General features: G+C 38.4%; 1 protein-coding gene and 1 long non-coding RNA gene across 3 annotated transcripts in view; one reads left to right on the forward strand and one right to left on the reverse strand.

Moving 5' to 3' along the window:
• The window catches only part of LOC124269731 (palmitoyltransferase ZDHHC12-A-like), a 35,446-nt gene that overhangs the window by 9,487 nt on the left and 11,764 nt on the right, over positions 1–14,195 (reverse strand). Inside the window, exon 5 of one of the 2 annotated variants that reach the window (XR_006896592.1) lies at positions 11,832–12,742. Coding sequence is in view for 1 of the 2 variants with exons in the window: in XM_046704758.1 (XP_046560714.1) it covers positions 12,412–12,742 (331 nt within the window). In the remaining variant the exon portion in view is untranslated. Of the gene's footprint in view, positions 1–10,945; positions 12,743–14,195 lie in introns of those variants that run through there. The other variant, XM_046704758.1, reaches the window with a different exon arrangement.
• On the forward strand, positions 418–1,757 carry LOC124269734. Its single transcript, XR_006896594.1, has 3 exons — positions 418–956; positions 1,173–1,388; positions 1,461–1,757. It is a non-coding gene; the product is annotated as an uncharacterized LOC124269734 (long non-coding RNA).

The following is a 14,195-nucleotide window of genomic DNA, read 5'->3' on the forward strand; positions in this document are numbered from 1 at the left end:
CTACCACTCATCTGACCAGAAAGGTCAAGTGAGTTTCTACCACTGCCTGGCCAGAAAGGTCAAGCGAGTTTCCACCATTCATCTGGCCAGAAAGGTCAAGTGGGTTTCTACCACTCATCTGACCAGAAAGGTCAAAAGAGTTTCTACCACTGCCTGGCCAGAAAGGTCAAGTGAGTTTCTACCACTCATCTGGCCAGATAGGTCAAGTGAGTTTCTACCACTCATCTGACCAGAAAGGTCAAGTGAGTTTCTACCATTCATCTGGCCAGAAAGGCCAAGTGAGTTTCTACCATTCATCTGGCCAGAAAGGGCAAGCGAGTTTCTACCATTCATCTGGCCAGAAAGGCCAAGCGAGTTTCTACCACTCATCTGACCAGAAAGGTCAAGTGAGTTTCTACCATTCATCTGGCCAGAAAGGGCAAGCGAGTTTCTACCATTCATCTGGCCAGAAAGGCCAAGCGAGTTTCTACCATTCATCTGACCAGAAAGGTCAAGTGGGTTTCTGCCACTCATCTGACCAGAAAGGTCAAATGAGCTTCTACCATTCATCTGGCCAGAAAGGTCAAGTGGGTTTCTTTCACTTATCTGACCAGAAAGGTCAAGTGAGTTTCTACCACTGCCTGGCCAGAAAGGTCAAAAGAGTTTCTACCATTCATCTGGCCAGAAAGGCCAAGCGAGTTTCTACCACTCATCTGGCCAGAAAGGTCAAGTGGGATTCTACCACTCATCTGGCCAGAAAGGTCAAGTGAGTTTCTACCACTCATCTGGCCAGAAAGGTCAAGTGAGTTTCTACCACTCATCTGGCCAGAAAGGTCAAGTGGGTTTCTACCACTCATCTGACCAGAAAGGTCAAGTGAGTTTCTACCACTCATCTGACCAGAAAGGTCAAGTGAGTTTCTACCACTCATCTGACCAGAAAGGTCAAGTGGGTTTCTACCACTCATCTGGCCAGAAAGGTCAAGTGAGTTACTACCACTCATCTGACCAGAAAGGTCAAGTGAGAGTCTACCACTCATCTGATCAGAAAGGTCAAGTGAGAGTCTACCACTCATCTGACCAGAAAGGTCAAGTGAGAGTCTACCACTCATCTGACCAGAAAGGTCAAGTGAGTTACTACCACTCATCTGACCAGAAAGGTCAAGTGAGAGTCTACCACTCATCTGACCAGAAAGGTCAAGTGAGTTTCTACCACTCATCTGGCCAGAAAGGTCAAGTGAGTTTCTACCACTCATCTGACCAGAAAGGTCAAGTGAGTTTCTACCACTCATCTGGCCAGAAAGGTCAAGCGAGTTTCTACCACTCATCTGACCAGAAATGTCAAGTGAGTTTCTACCATTCATCTGGCCAGAAAGGTCAAGTGGGATTCTACCACACACAGGACAGTTGAGGTCGAGTGAGTTTCTACCATTCATCTGGCCAGAAAGGTCAAGTGGGATTCTACCACACACAGGACAGTTGAGGTCGAGTGAGCTACATCTCTGTTGAGCTGAAAGTAGTTGATGATTATGAGGCACCACATGTTTCACAGCTCATTGTCAGGAAAAGCAGTTCCCAAAATGTTCCCATACAAGATAAGTCCATTAGCAAATAAGCTGGGTGTGAACGGTTGTTATCCCCCGCAACGCGTTTTACGGGGGGGTATTAAAATAGACTCCATCCGTGCGTGCCTCCATGCACTTTTGTCTTTTCCAGAGCAGAACTCTAAAACCGTTCAATATTTCTTCACCAAACTTGGCACATACATGGATCTGATGGTGTACTGGTGCCTTTTGGTAGTTTTGGAATTCTGAATAAAAATATTTTTAGCGTTTCCATGGCAACAAGTTTGACATAGACTGAAATTGGTGGTAGTGCTCCTTTCTTGAGCAGAACTTTAAAAACCTTTCAATACTCTCCTTCCACTTTTCTATATACACACCTAAATATTTGACATAATCATAACTCGTAGACATAATCATGAAGAGTATCTTGCCATTGCAGGGATATTGATGACTTTGTCTTCTTGTTATCCTGTTCACATTGTACTGGAAACAACAACAGTGGATAAACTGTTTTCTCGTCACGCAGAAGAACCGGGTTCAATTCTCCACAAAGGTACAATGTGTTCAGCCCATTTGTAGTGTCGTACTTTGAATGATCAAGTGGTAAGGCCAAGTTACTGGGTTGATTTTTCATGTCATTGTAACAAGAGTGTTGTTCAAGGCTCATGGGGCGGTGGGGTAGCCTAGTGGTTAAAGCGTTGACTCGTCACGCCGAAGACCCGGGCTCGATTCCCCACATGGGCACAATGTGTGAAGCCCATTTCTGGTGTCCCCCGCCGTGATATTGCTGGAATATTGCTAAAAGTGGCGTAAAACTAACTCAGTCAGTCAGTCAATTTTGGCTCATAATATCAATCACTAGATTATCTGGTCCAGACATAATTACTTCAGACCTCTGTCATACAACTGGACTATAGTATTGTAAAAATACACAAGTATTGGTTGTTCAACTGCAACTGTGACGTTTCGCATGATCAGTAACATTGGAATATTCAATGACCTTGAAATGGTACACCGACCTTGACCTTATGCTAGTTGTTTGTACCCAAAAATTGGAGTTTGATAATTGAGTGGTCCCCTTTGAGCGGGGTAGAAAATTTCAATCTTTTTCCAGCTGTTTTACGTTCAGGTTCCAGTGATGATGGCGTTGATTTTGAAGGCTTGTTGGGGGAGGTGGCCCTCTATGTGGGGTTGCAGATATACTGCAGTATATGGTACTTAGTGTGTGGGGTGGTGGGGTAGCCTTGTGGTTAAAGCGTCCCCTCATCGCTCCTAAGACCCAGGTTCAATTCCCCACATGGGTGCAAAGTGTAAAGCCCATTTCTGGTGTCCCACACTGATGTTGCTGGAATATTGCTGAAAGAGGTGTCAAACCCAACTCACTCACTCACTCTGTGAACTATGTCTATATTTCATTTGGTAACAGTCAGAATTACAATACAGTACACTATGTTTACACGCTTATAATGGACTAACACATAACTATATTTGGGGGCCCAGCCACTTGTAAATTTTGGTCAAGATGCATCTAACGAGCCAAGGTCATAACGAACTAAAATTAATATTCCCTCGAGTTTGTTATGATTGAGTTTACTGTACTTGATGGAGCAGCTAAATGTCCCTTTCTAGATTCAGTATTCTACAAGTTGTATTTTCATTTTTGTATGTTTTTAGTATTTTTCTACATTCCAAGCATCATTGATAACCTTTATATTTTTTATTGTTGTGAATAATTACAATATTGCATGATTTTTATATAAAATCAAATAGATGTGTTTATGTTTTATACAGTGAATATTCTATGTTTATGCACAGGAACAGTTTCAGTATTGTATTAGTGCTCAGGGCTGTGACTGATATGATTGTACATGTATTATCACCATGACCTGTTTGTAATTCAACTACAGTCCGTTTGAGTCAGAAACGGACCGATGAATTACAAATTTTATCAGTGTACAAAATTGCCACATAAAAATATAAATAGTACACATGTTTATCATTTACGAATACCCAACAGCATTCTTATATTTGAAAATTTTCCGGTTCCCACCAAAAACCTTCTTTAAGAAACTATCATTAAAATTTTGACACAGTTCACTATTTATTCATAGGCCATAGAGGAGATAGTGCAGAGAAAGGGACAAACAAATCCTTCTGGCTTAAGAAACCAGGATGGATTCGGCACAGCACAGGCTAATGAATAAATAACTTAACATAGACTTAATATCCCTTTGTGGAACTTTTAATATAGCTTTGGAACTCAAAAGGCACAGATAACTATTTGCATTAGCAAAAGCTAAAGTCTGACTTAAAATGTGTACACAAGATAAAAAAATAAAATTTAAATTATAACTGTTATTGTATTTATAATAATCAGCTGAGAAGGTCTCAACATGACATCCTTGATTATCAAAATTGAGTCTGCTCTGCAGTTAAGCGTAGGTGGGATGAAATGGGTTTCAATAATGTGGTGTGATAGCAAGCCACAGAGTGAACATGAATACCTTTCGTAAGTACAGTATTCGGTCTCTGACCACTCCTGCTTTTTCCCTTTACTCCCAGCGACAGTCAGGTTGAGAAGCAACTTCTATGAGAAACATTTTGAAGTTGACAGGAATGATTGAGCATTAGAGGAGGATCACCTTGTTTGGTTATTAGAGGAGGACCAAGCAACTTCCTGAGTCACCTGTCCTTATCAAATGTCCAGGTAACCCGTATTGGTTCTTTCCTCTGAGTAAAATGTTTTATATTTATATTTTTAACTATGATTTTCCTGTAATTTTTTGGAATACATAACAGACTTTACTCATTGTTGATTATATATTTTTAGGGTGAAGATCTCTGGTGCAGCTGCATCATCATGTTGTTACAATGGCTACTTGAAGGGAGGTGGGCTAGCATGGCTGGGTTCGATTCCTACATGTCTGCTGTTCCCCCACTGGAATATTACTTTAAAAAGGCATAAAACTATAATCAACAAAAGTCTAACATGGGATTGTGCAATCATTGGGGTTTTTTTGTCAGATATCACCAGGGCTGTATCTATATAATATACAATGTTTACACGCTTTGTGTAGCTTTCTAGCTCAAGAAGAAAAGGGTCCTGAATTTTTTCCCTCTGTTGGAGGCTGATTATTATTCCATTATCATTCAGATGTTCTTGTTTTTCCTTTCCTTAAGGCAGACTGTCTCCACGTGAAGATCCAGGTTAGAATTGTCTTCAGCAAGCCATACTTGTCATAAGAGGTGACTAACATCGCTGACTTAGTTGACACATGCCATCTGATGCTCATGCTGTTGGTCACTGGATTGTCTGGTTCTGCCATTTTGCTGAGTGCAACAACAAACGCATTACATTCATACTCCAGACAAATACAACCATGCCATTATAGCTGACCACTGGTCAACCTATCTTTATTCCACTAGTGCATGTATTACAATGAGACTGCCATGTACAGCAACACGGTGGAGACAACAGTGACACCACTGAATACATACTGACAGTTACCATGGTGACCCTTGAAAGAAGGGAGATAACTCTGGCAGGATAGGTTTAGCACAGTGGAAGCAATGATTCAATCTGGTTTTCAGCATACAATACATTGTAATGTTTCTTACCTGACCCCTAAATATACAAATCCACACATTTCCCACTCTTACAAGGGTTTAGGGGCCCTTCAAAAGAAAAGTGTTAGACATGTAAAAGGTAACCTTGTCATCAAAACAAATTTAGATCAAATTCTGTATGACTTTGTTACCATGAAATTTTGTGTTACTTTTCAAAACATTTGTCAAAATTATATAAAAATAAAATCTGAATTCTGGTGTAAAATCACAATGAGAAACACTTGTGGTATCATGTCACATAATCCACAAACCAGTCATATACAGCAACAGACGACTGATGTACAAATAAATTACTGACACACAAGGACTTTCTTCCAGACATGACGAGAGCACATAATATCGCACATAACTTCCAGTGAAAGACATAGTACACAAGTTACCTTCAACGATCTTCATCTATGATCTCCAACCAAAGGCAAAAACTGGGCCAATGGGTAGCCAAGTGGTTAAAGCATTCGCTTGTTACGCCTAAGACCTGGGTTTGATTCCCCACATGTGTTAAGCCAAATTCTGGTGTCTCCCTGCTGTGATATTGCTGGGAAAAGGCTAAAAGCAGCTTAAAACCCAACTCACTTACTCAAACCAAAACTATGATCTGCAAATACAAATTCCAAAATTGACAAGTGTCATAATTTAATGGCTCACCAGTTACATCACAACATATCAGCTGAATATGGGAGAAATTCAGGTAAGATGACCATCTTTGAAGTCAGCAGACACAGAGGAACTTTGAAAGCCCAGAAAAGAAAACATAAATAAATATGCCCATTATTATATAAAAAAAAAAAAAAAAAAAATACACAAATTTGGTATCACAGGAATGGATAAGAGTTTAACAACACAGAAGTATGACAGAATGCGACATACATGTATATAATGTTTATAATATCAGTTACTGATGGTCAATCAGGACAATTTCTGAGGGGGACCAGACAAATTTCACTGTATATACCAACTGAAGATATATATATATATAAATTATTACTCATTTTAGAGTTATGTGCAGTTCCTTTCTATCTGTATTAGAAAACTATCAAGGGAAATGCTGTACGTAACAGGACGCAGACACACACAGAAATTACAAGAACATTAATAACTAATAAATAACATCAATCCAGGTAAAATGTATGAATAAACATTAGTTCCTCTTTCTACAGGCAAATTGCCTTCACCACATATACAAATTTATACATCTGCAGATGCTGCATATTCGATAATCTCCAAGGTTTACATTCCAATAAATCTCCACTAGTACCTGGATGCATCTATGGCTCGGCCCGATAATTTTATTACCTCCCTTTGCTGGGTCCGCCTTCTCACAGTAGCCAATCAGATAAGCTGTTACAACTGATCTTACCAGTTTCAATAAAGATACCAGCCGCAGCTGTTTGTTCGCTGTACAACTCAGACTGAGGGGAAAAATCATTGAAACAAATTGGCAGGTCTGAAACCTTAAAAAAATATATGCACAACAATTATGTTGCCAAGTTTAATCGGTTTGACAAAGAAGCGAAGGTGAGTTATTATAGAAGCCTTGTCTTCCCAGCATAGACACCTGATTGGATAAAAAGCCAGCAAAGGGAGGTAATAAAATTAATGGGCTGAGCAGTAGATGCATCCAGGGTACTAGTGGATATTATCGAGGATGTAGATGCTGGTGATGTATAACCATCACGAAAATATTTGACCCCATGAGTGCTATTGCTGAAGAATCTCTGCTCAAACGTGCTGCAATAAATACCATTGTTCCACCGTATTTGACCCAAATAGTGCAGAAGTGCTTAATAATAAATGACCCAGTTCATACTGTATTAGTATATAAGACATAAAAAAATATGAAAACTAGACAGGTTTTTTCATGACAGGTAAAAAGATGATACTTCCTGATATTAATCAGTTTACTCTGTTAGATGCTCCTAAATTTGGTATTATATCAGAATTTTACCAAATTCAGAAATATGAACATGATAAAAAGACAGTATATATTATGCTTCATTAAAGACAAAAAATGACTGGTAATAAGTTAAAAAATATAATTCTACAGACAAGCTGAGAGCCCCCGTACCGTTCTTGGTGGCTTATGAAGAAATAAATAGATAGATTGGTGACAATGTTTGTGTATCCTGAATACTGACAATGTTACCATTCCTTATTTTCATAAGTGTTACACACAAAAGTAGGATTATAGAATGGAATGAGAATATTTCTCACTTCTCTCTTAACAGGCAATATGATATGGTTAAGTGTATATTTTCTGTTCACTAAAATGAAAAGATTTACCAACATATACTGTAATAACTCTCAATTAGAATGTGTAGAACATAGAAAAATAAAACCTCCATCACATAATTTGTGAAATCAACATTGGCATATTAACACTGTCTCTACAACATTGCAACTTTGGCAACATCGGATACATGCAACATGATTACAATCTGCTGGTAACAGATAACATTGACATGGGCAACACTTTCCACACAACAACTTACATTGATAAATACAGAACAAATATTTTTAGGGATCATGTATATTTTGGGATAATTTTTGTAGTTAAGACTGAGCAAACAATTTTTAAAAATTCCCCATAAATAGTCATGTTCCCTAACATTTTTTGTTGAGTATATATACATCAGTGACTTCTAACCACAACCAATACTGTTCCCCTAACACAGAATTCCGACACAGATTTATAGGATGTGAGTATTCTGTATGTTACACACTCCGCCTGCTACAATGGCGACTTAAGTATTCCACATGTTATACACAGTCACACTGTTGTGTCAAACATACTGGTGTGTCAAAATGTCCCTTGAAGTAAAATTCCCTCTTTCCCTCTTTAGTCGTCAATTTGCGGTTGTATCAAACCGTGAGGATAATTTGAAGTATACTACCCATCAAAAGTTTAGACTCACTTAAAGCACTCACTATACCGGTATGTTACGTATATACATCTGGTTACATCGAAGATGAATTTCTCCACTAACTTTGCAGAATCACCTGCAAACCTTGCACGAGGATCATGCATCAAATTACTGACAAGCATGTGCAAATATCATGCATAAGAACAGATGCGTTTTGGTGTAAAAGTTTTGGTAAATATTCAGCCAGTTTTCACTGAGTTTCATCATTTATTGAACTCATGACAATAATCTTTTCAACGTTACAAATTTGTCTTACAATACATCAGTTAACGCGTAAACAGTACCTTTAAACATTATGGGATATTTTGCCAAATCTAGTTTAGAACAGTTGACTGAGGTAAGTGGCTACATTTACACTAGTGAGTCTAAACTTTTGATGGGTAGTATAGTTACTTAGGTTGGAGGGGTCGTCAGCAGGGGTAGTACAGATGTGTATCCCAGGTATGTTTACGTATACAGAAATGTACCGTAAACAAAATCAAAATACAGGAACCTACCCTTGGATGAGTCCATTCCGCATTGTGCCTTTCTCTTAGTTGGAACTGTCAAACAGTTGTAATAAATGCATTTCATTGTGTTTTACAAGAAACGAGGAATAAGGAATATTTCACGATGCACAATACCTCAGGCAATCAGTTGAACGGGAACAACAACATATGTTTGTGGTTGTGGAATATGGACTCATCCCTCGTTAGGGTACCAGGTGGGTTTCTGTATTATGACTTTGTTTAGGGTACATTACTGTATACAGAAAAGTACCTGGGGTACATATCTGAAGTACCTGTGCCGATAATGACCCCTTCAGCTTTACTTAGGTCTCTTTGACTAGGTCACCACTGTTTGATCGTTCTCCACCTAAGGGTTCTGACATTAAGGTTGTGGGAGGACCTTCACCACCTTGTGACAGGGATATTCAAACAAATTGCATGTTGTCTTTAGGGAACAATAATCATGGATTCAGTATGCATTTCATTATTATCAAGCAATGATGACGGTGTTAGTAGCTACACCGAAATGTCACTCATATTAATAATAAAGAAGTTGTATATCCATAGAACTCTCCCCACTCATCACACTAACTTCTACATGCCACTCAAAAAAGTTAATTTCATGATTACCATGGATACAATAAGCATTTCATTATCTCCATGGATACAATAAGCATTTCATTATCTCCATGGATACAATAAGCATTTCATTATCTCCATGGATACAATAAGCATTTCATTATCTCCATGGATACAATAAGCATTTCATTATCTCCATGGATACAATAAGCACATTATCTCCATGGATACAATAAGCATTTCATTATCTCCATGGATACAATAAGCATTTCATTATCTCAATGGATTCAATAAGCATTTCATTATCTCCATGGATACAATAAGCATTTCATTATCAATCACTGTTTACAATCGGTACAATCCTAAGAGGTTCAATAACAAGACTTAGTCCATGACTAGTACCATGTCCTTGTAACTACCAGACTTATCATTACATTGGTAGTACGTCCCCAGCAGATCACAGGGAAAGAAACCTATCAAAATTTCCCACTAGACCACAGGACCAGTGAGTGGACAATAATTATTGGTCATGTCTGTACTTCACTGGTCCAAAATAACATTGGTAGATTTACTTAACTATCAATACAAAATTCACTGGCCACAAAGACCACTGCAAGCTTATAAATTAGTGGTCCTGATGAATTTTTACTAGCCAGGGACCACAGGACCAGCATAATTTCGCACACTGGATCACCACTGCAAACTAGTGGCAACAATTTTATGAATATACTCATAGAAACCAATAAGGGAACACATGAAAGTACAAGTGTTCCTTTATTTATTTCCAGAATTTCACCCACAGTGCAATATATACCTTGTGAAAAAACCTGGAAAAGGATAAAGGAACACTTGTACTTTCATGTGTTCCCTTATTTGTTTCCATGAGTATATTTTCCAAAAATGTATATTTCTTATCATTCTTTGAGTAGAATATGCAATATAAATCTTGTTCTACATTTTTCAGGCATAACACTTCAGTAATCTCATGGACAAACCACCTGGTATCATGTAATCAAAATAATCATAATGTATTATGCTGTGATATGACCAAACATCAACAATGGTAATAAAGAAAATATGTCATTCATTTTCAAAGCTGACAAACAGTAAACACACACAAACATTCATACAAACGTATTGATTCATTGCTTGAAGCATTGTTATTACACACTCCTAACACTCTCCAGGGCTCCAGATAAGGAACATATCGGCGTATGTAAGGATATAAAATATGCACGATACGGTATGAAATAACTTAGAAAACGCAGCAGATACGCACCACAGCAATGGTGTACGGTCTTGGAATCATGTACAGACGTATATATCTGAAACATTATTGATTTATTGTTTATTGACCTGTTTACACAAGAGTAGCAATGCTGTGGTGCATATATGAAACGAAACACGATTACTGATACTCCATTTTATCATCCAAAACTGTGTTCCACAGGAGATATCGCTTGTGTGAGATCAAACGATATCTCCTAGGAGATATCGTTTTGACAGTAGATTTTGTACAATGCCCTGACAATGCTATGACGTCATGTACTTGATAACATCACAATGCTATGACATCGCTGCACTGCAAGGTCTAATGGCAGTACCATGTTCAGAGATGTACATTTTTCATTGAACATTAATTAAGAGTGATTTTTGATGATAAATAGAATCTCACCCTCGTGTCTTCTAATATCAAATATATCAACACTCGTTGATATAATTGATATCAGAAGACACTTGAGTGAGATTCTCTATAAATTCCATTCAGTACTCTATATGTACTCTTATTGTTTTCCAGTACTCCTACATTGAAAAAATAAGGAGTACGTACTCCTGATCATGAAAAAATATCTGGAGCCCTGACTCTCCCAATGTACACGTCACACAGGGGACGTGGGGTAGTCTACTGGTTAAGTGTTCGCTCATCATGCCAAACACCTGGGTTTGATTCCCCACAAGGGTGAAATGTATGAAGCATACTTCTGGTGTTCCCAGATGATGTAGCTGAAAACCATATTCATGTTATGCAATGGGAGATTAACTACAAATGTATAGAGACAACATTGACAACGATCTAGCGACATGTAAGTTTTTGTTTGTCGAGCCCCTGTAGAGGTTTGGTTGTGTTGAACTTTCAACAGGTGGACAAATGTTTCTGAACACAATACAAAATGGTGCCAGATGTGAAACTCTATGTGCCCTAGAAATATTGTGCAACATGTTTTGAGACATCAGTTCAAACTTGCTTCTTGTAATTATTTCTAGTTAACTTTAATAGTGTTGATATGTGATATATTTGAGCTGAGCTTAATAAATTGGAAGACACTTTTCAAGAGTGGTTCCCGTACAAATTTTTTAAAGCGTCTTTGAGATATGTAAAGTATTGGGCAATGTGTCAGTTTATCAAATGCAATCCTGTCATTTGAATCATTATTTTTATGATCTGCAGAACCACATAATGAGATAGCAATGTTTATAATTACGTACGAAAGTCAAAGGATCCTTATCAAAACCATAGTGTTGAATGTCAAAGATTTGGGGATTCAAATACTTATGGTTAAAAATTCTAGGAACCCCATTAATTTGGAACACTGATAGGCCAGTCTAAGTAAACATAGGCTCAGTGTTATTCGTTACACTGCTATTTACTGAGTCTAACAAACCCCAGTAGTAACCTTTAAGCGATCTATAACCATCCAGTCAAACGTGAGACAGCAGAACGGATTTAAACAATCAGACAACGGCTACTACTAGTATTTAGGGTTTGGTGGGACAAAATGTTTTGGATTTGCTCTTCCCAGGTCGCCGACACTGTGATCTCTCAACAAACGAAAATCTGCATAAAACACAGATATTTGACCTGCTTAGGGGTTTCTGATGATATGGTTACTATTAGCTTATATTTCCACACGGAATATTGACAAAACACCTATTTTCAGCGACTGTTTACTCACTGCCATGTATATCACTCGGAAGCGATCGTGCAGAAAATAGTATTCGGAATGATTCGGGTACAAACATTTTCGAGGTAAAAGTTCAAACGGTATGTGCGAATGTTAACTTTCGCGATTTGGTCAGCTGTGTTCTGATTGGTCAATTCAAAAGGTTAGCTGACGTGACCTTCTACTATGGTTTGTTAGACTCAGTATAGCAGTGTAATGAATAATACTGAGCCTAAGTTTACTTAGACTGGTGTTAGGCTTATCTGGAATTATCTAAGCTTAACGTGACGAAATATTTCAGTCATCTCGACATTCACACAATACCTCCATTTCCATTGACATCGGCTTTCTTGGAATACACACTCTCCCACTTCCGCACCTTGCACACGCACAGGAAGTAGTACATATTTTTGCACACACCCTCGTCAAATGGATTATAGTCATCATCAAGATATTTCAGATATGTGATCCTCTCCCGGGACGCAGCTTCCCATGTGGTCATCCCCTTGACCATCAGGTAGGAGTGGAAGCACAGGAGACCCACGACGACGAACCCTCCGAAGATCAGGATGATGATGTCGATGAAGAAGAGGAAGTTGGCTTTGAACCACTCTGACCAGTCCAGGCGGAACACGATGGCATTCCTGGGAATTGAGGGTAGACTGATATTTAGTCTCAGAAATATACTTATCTAAAAATATATATAAATATATTAATCTACAAAACAAATCCAAATGGTTGGTTTGTTGTATAAATCTGTATTCAGCAATATTCCAGCTGTATGAAGGCAGGCTGTAAACAAATAGGTCTGGACAGGACAATACGGTGATCAACAGCATGAGCATCGATCTATGCAATTGGGATACATTGTAAACCAAAAGTCACTGTGTTCTTTAATCTGATTGGTTGAAAAACCTGATCAAATGGTATTTGATTCCCGGTAATTCTCTGCGTATTAATACATACAAACATCGCTCACACCATTGTATTGTTACGTCATCAGCTCTGATGACGTCATTAAAATCATATTGTGTCCGCGTCACAAATGAGCAGTTCAGATGCTACCATGGGTGACAGCGAGCGGCCGGCTGATGACATTTCACTGCTGTACCGTACTTTCGATGTCAATGAGAGCAGACACAAAAACGCGTGTGGACCTTTCGGTTTACTTTTGTGTTTACAATGTCAATAAACATCATGTGTGTTGGCGAATTTCTGGGTGTTATTGAGTATTTGAAGCACGGAATTCCCATCATTTCAAATACTCAATAACTGGTTCCACATGAAGTTTATCTCCTAAAATGACCTATGTCAACCAAGTCAGCGAGAGTCTGACCACCCAATCCTGTTAGTTGCCTTTTCAACAAGCATGAGTTGGTGAATGCCAATTCTAACCGGTTTTCATTGAACCAGAACAATCCTTAATTTCTGGAGCTGAGGACATCTAGACTTGCCAAATCATTATAGACCTGACTAGGACACCTCATTTAATCACTACTTGGGTCTGATCCGTAAACTCCAAGGTTAGACTGGATCCCTACATACTTGTTGCTTGCGAAAAAATACGACAAACCAATCAGAGCGGCCAGAAATGAGGCGGTGCTTTGATAAAAATAATCCCGAGTACTTAAATTGTTTATGGCATTATGTCATTGTTTAAAGAATCATGAAAAATATATATCGTCCATATTGAAAAGTACAAAGAGCGTAGCTAAAAGGATTTTGCTGCCTATCATGAAGTTTTTAATAAGAATCATGCGATGCTTAGAGGTTCAAATATACGCCGCGCATTTGTTGTCATAACTGCTGTCATGGGTCCAACTGAGTGTATTTCTGACCCATCTTGCGGGGCTTGTTATGGAGATTGTACATGCTTCAACCAATTTTTGGAAATGTAATTATAATGCGCTCTGAGTTTCAAAACAATAATATCAGTATTTGTATGTAACTAATCAACCTTAATCTTTAACATTGGGCTTATATTTAATAGCTCTGGGGATATTTTTAGTCTGTTATGGGTCATTCATATTTTTTCAGTGATTTCATTTGAAATTCCACCTGGGGTGTGACAGCAAGGTTACACGAATCATCAGTTTG

The sequence above is a fragment of the Haliotis rubra genome, unplaced genomic scaffold, assembly GCF_003918875.1.
Source record: "Haliotis rubra isolate DU_JTF1 unplaced genomic scaffold, ASM391887v1 Scf147, whole genome shotgun sequence".
NCBI classification, from domain to species: domain Eukaryota; kingdom Metazoa; phylum Mollusca; class Gastropoda; order Lepetellida; family Haliotidae; genus Haliotis; species Haliotis rubra.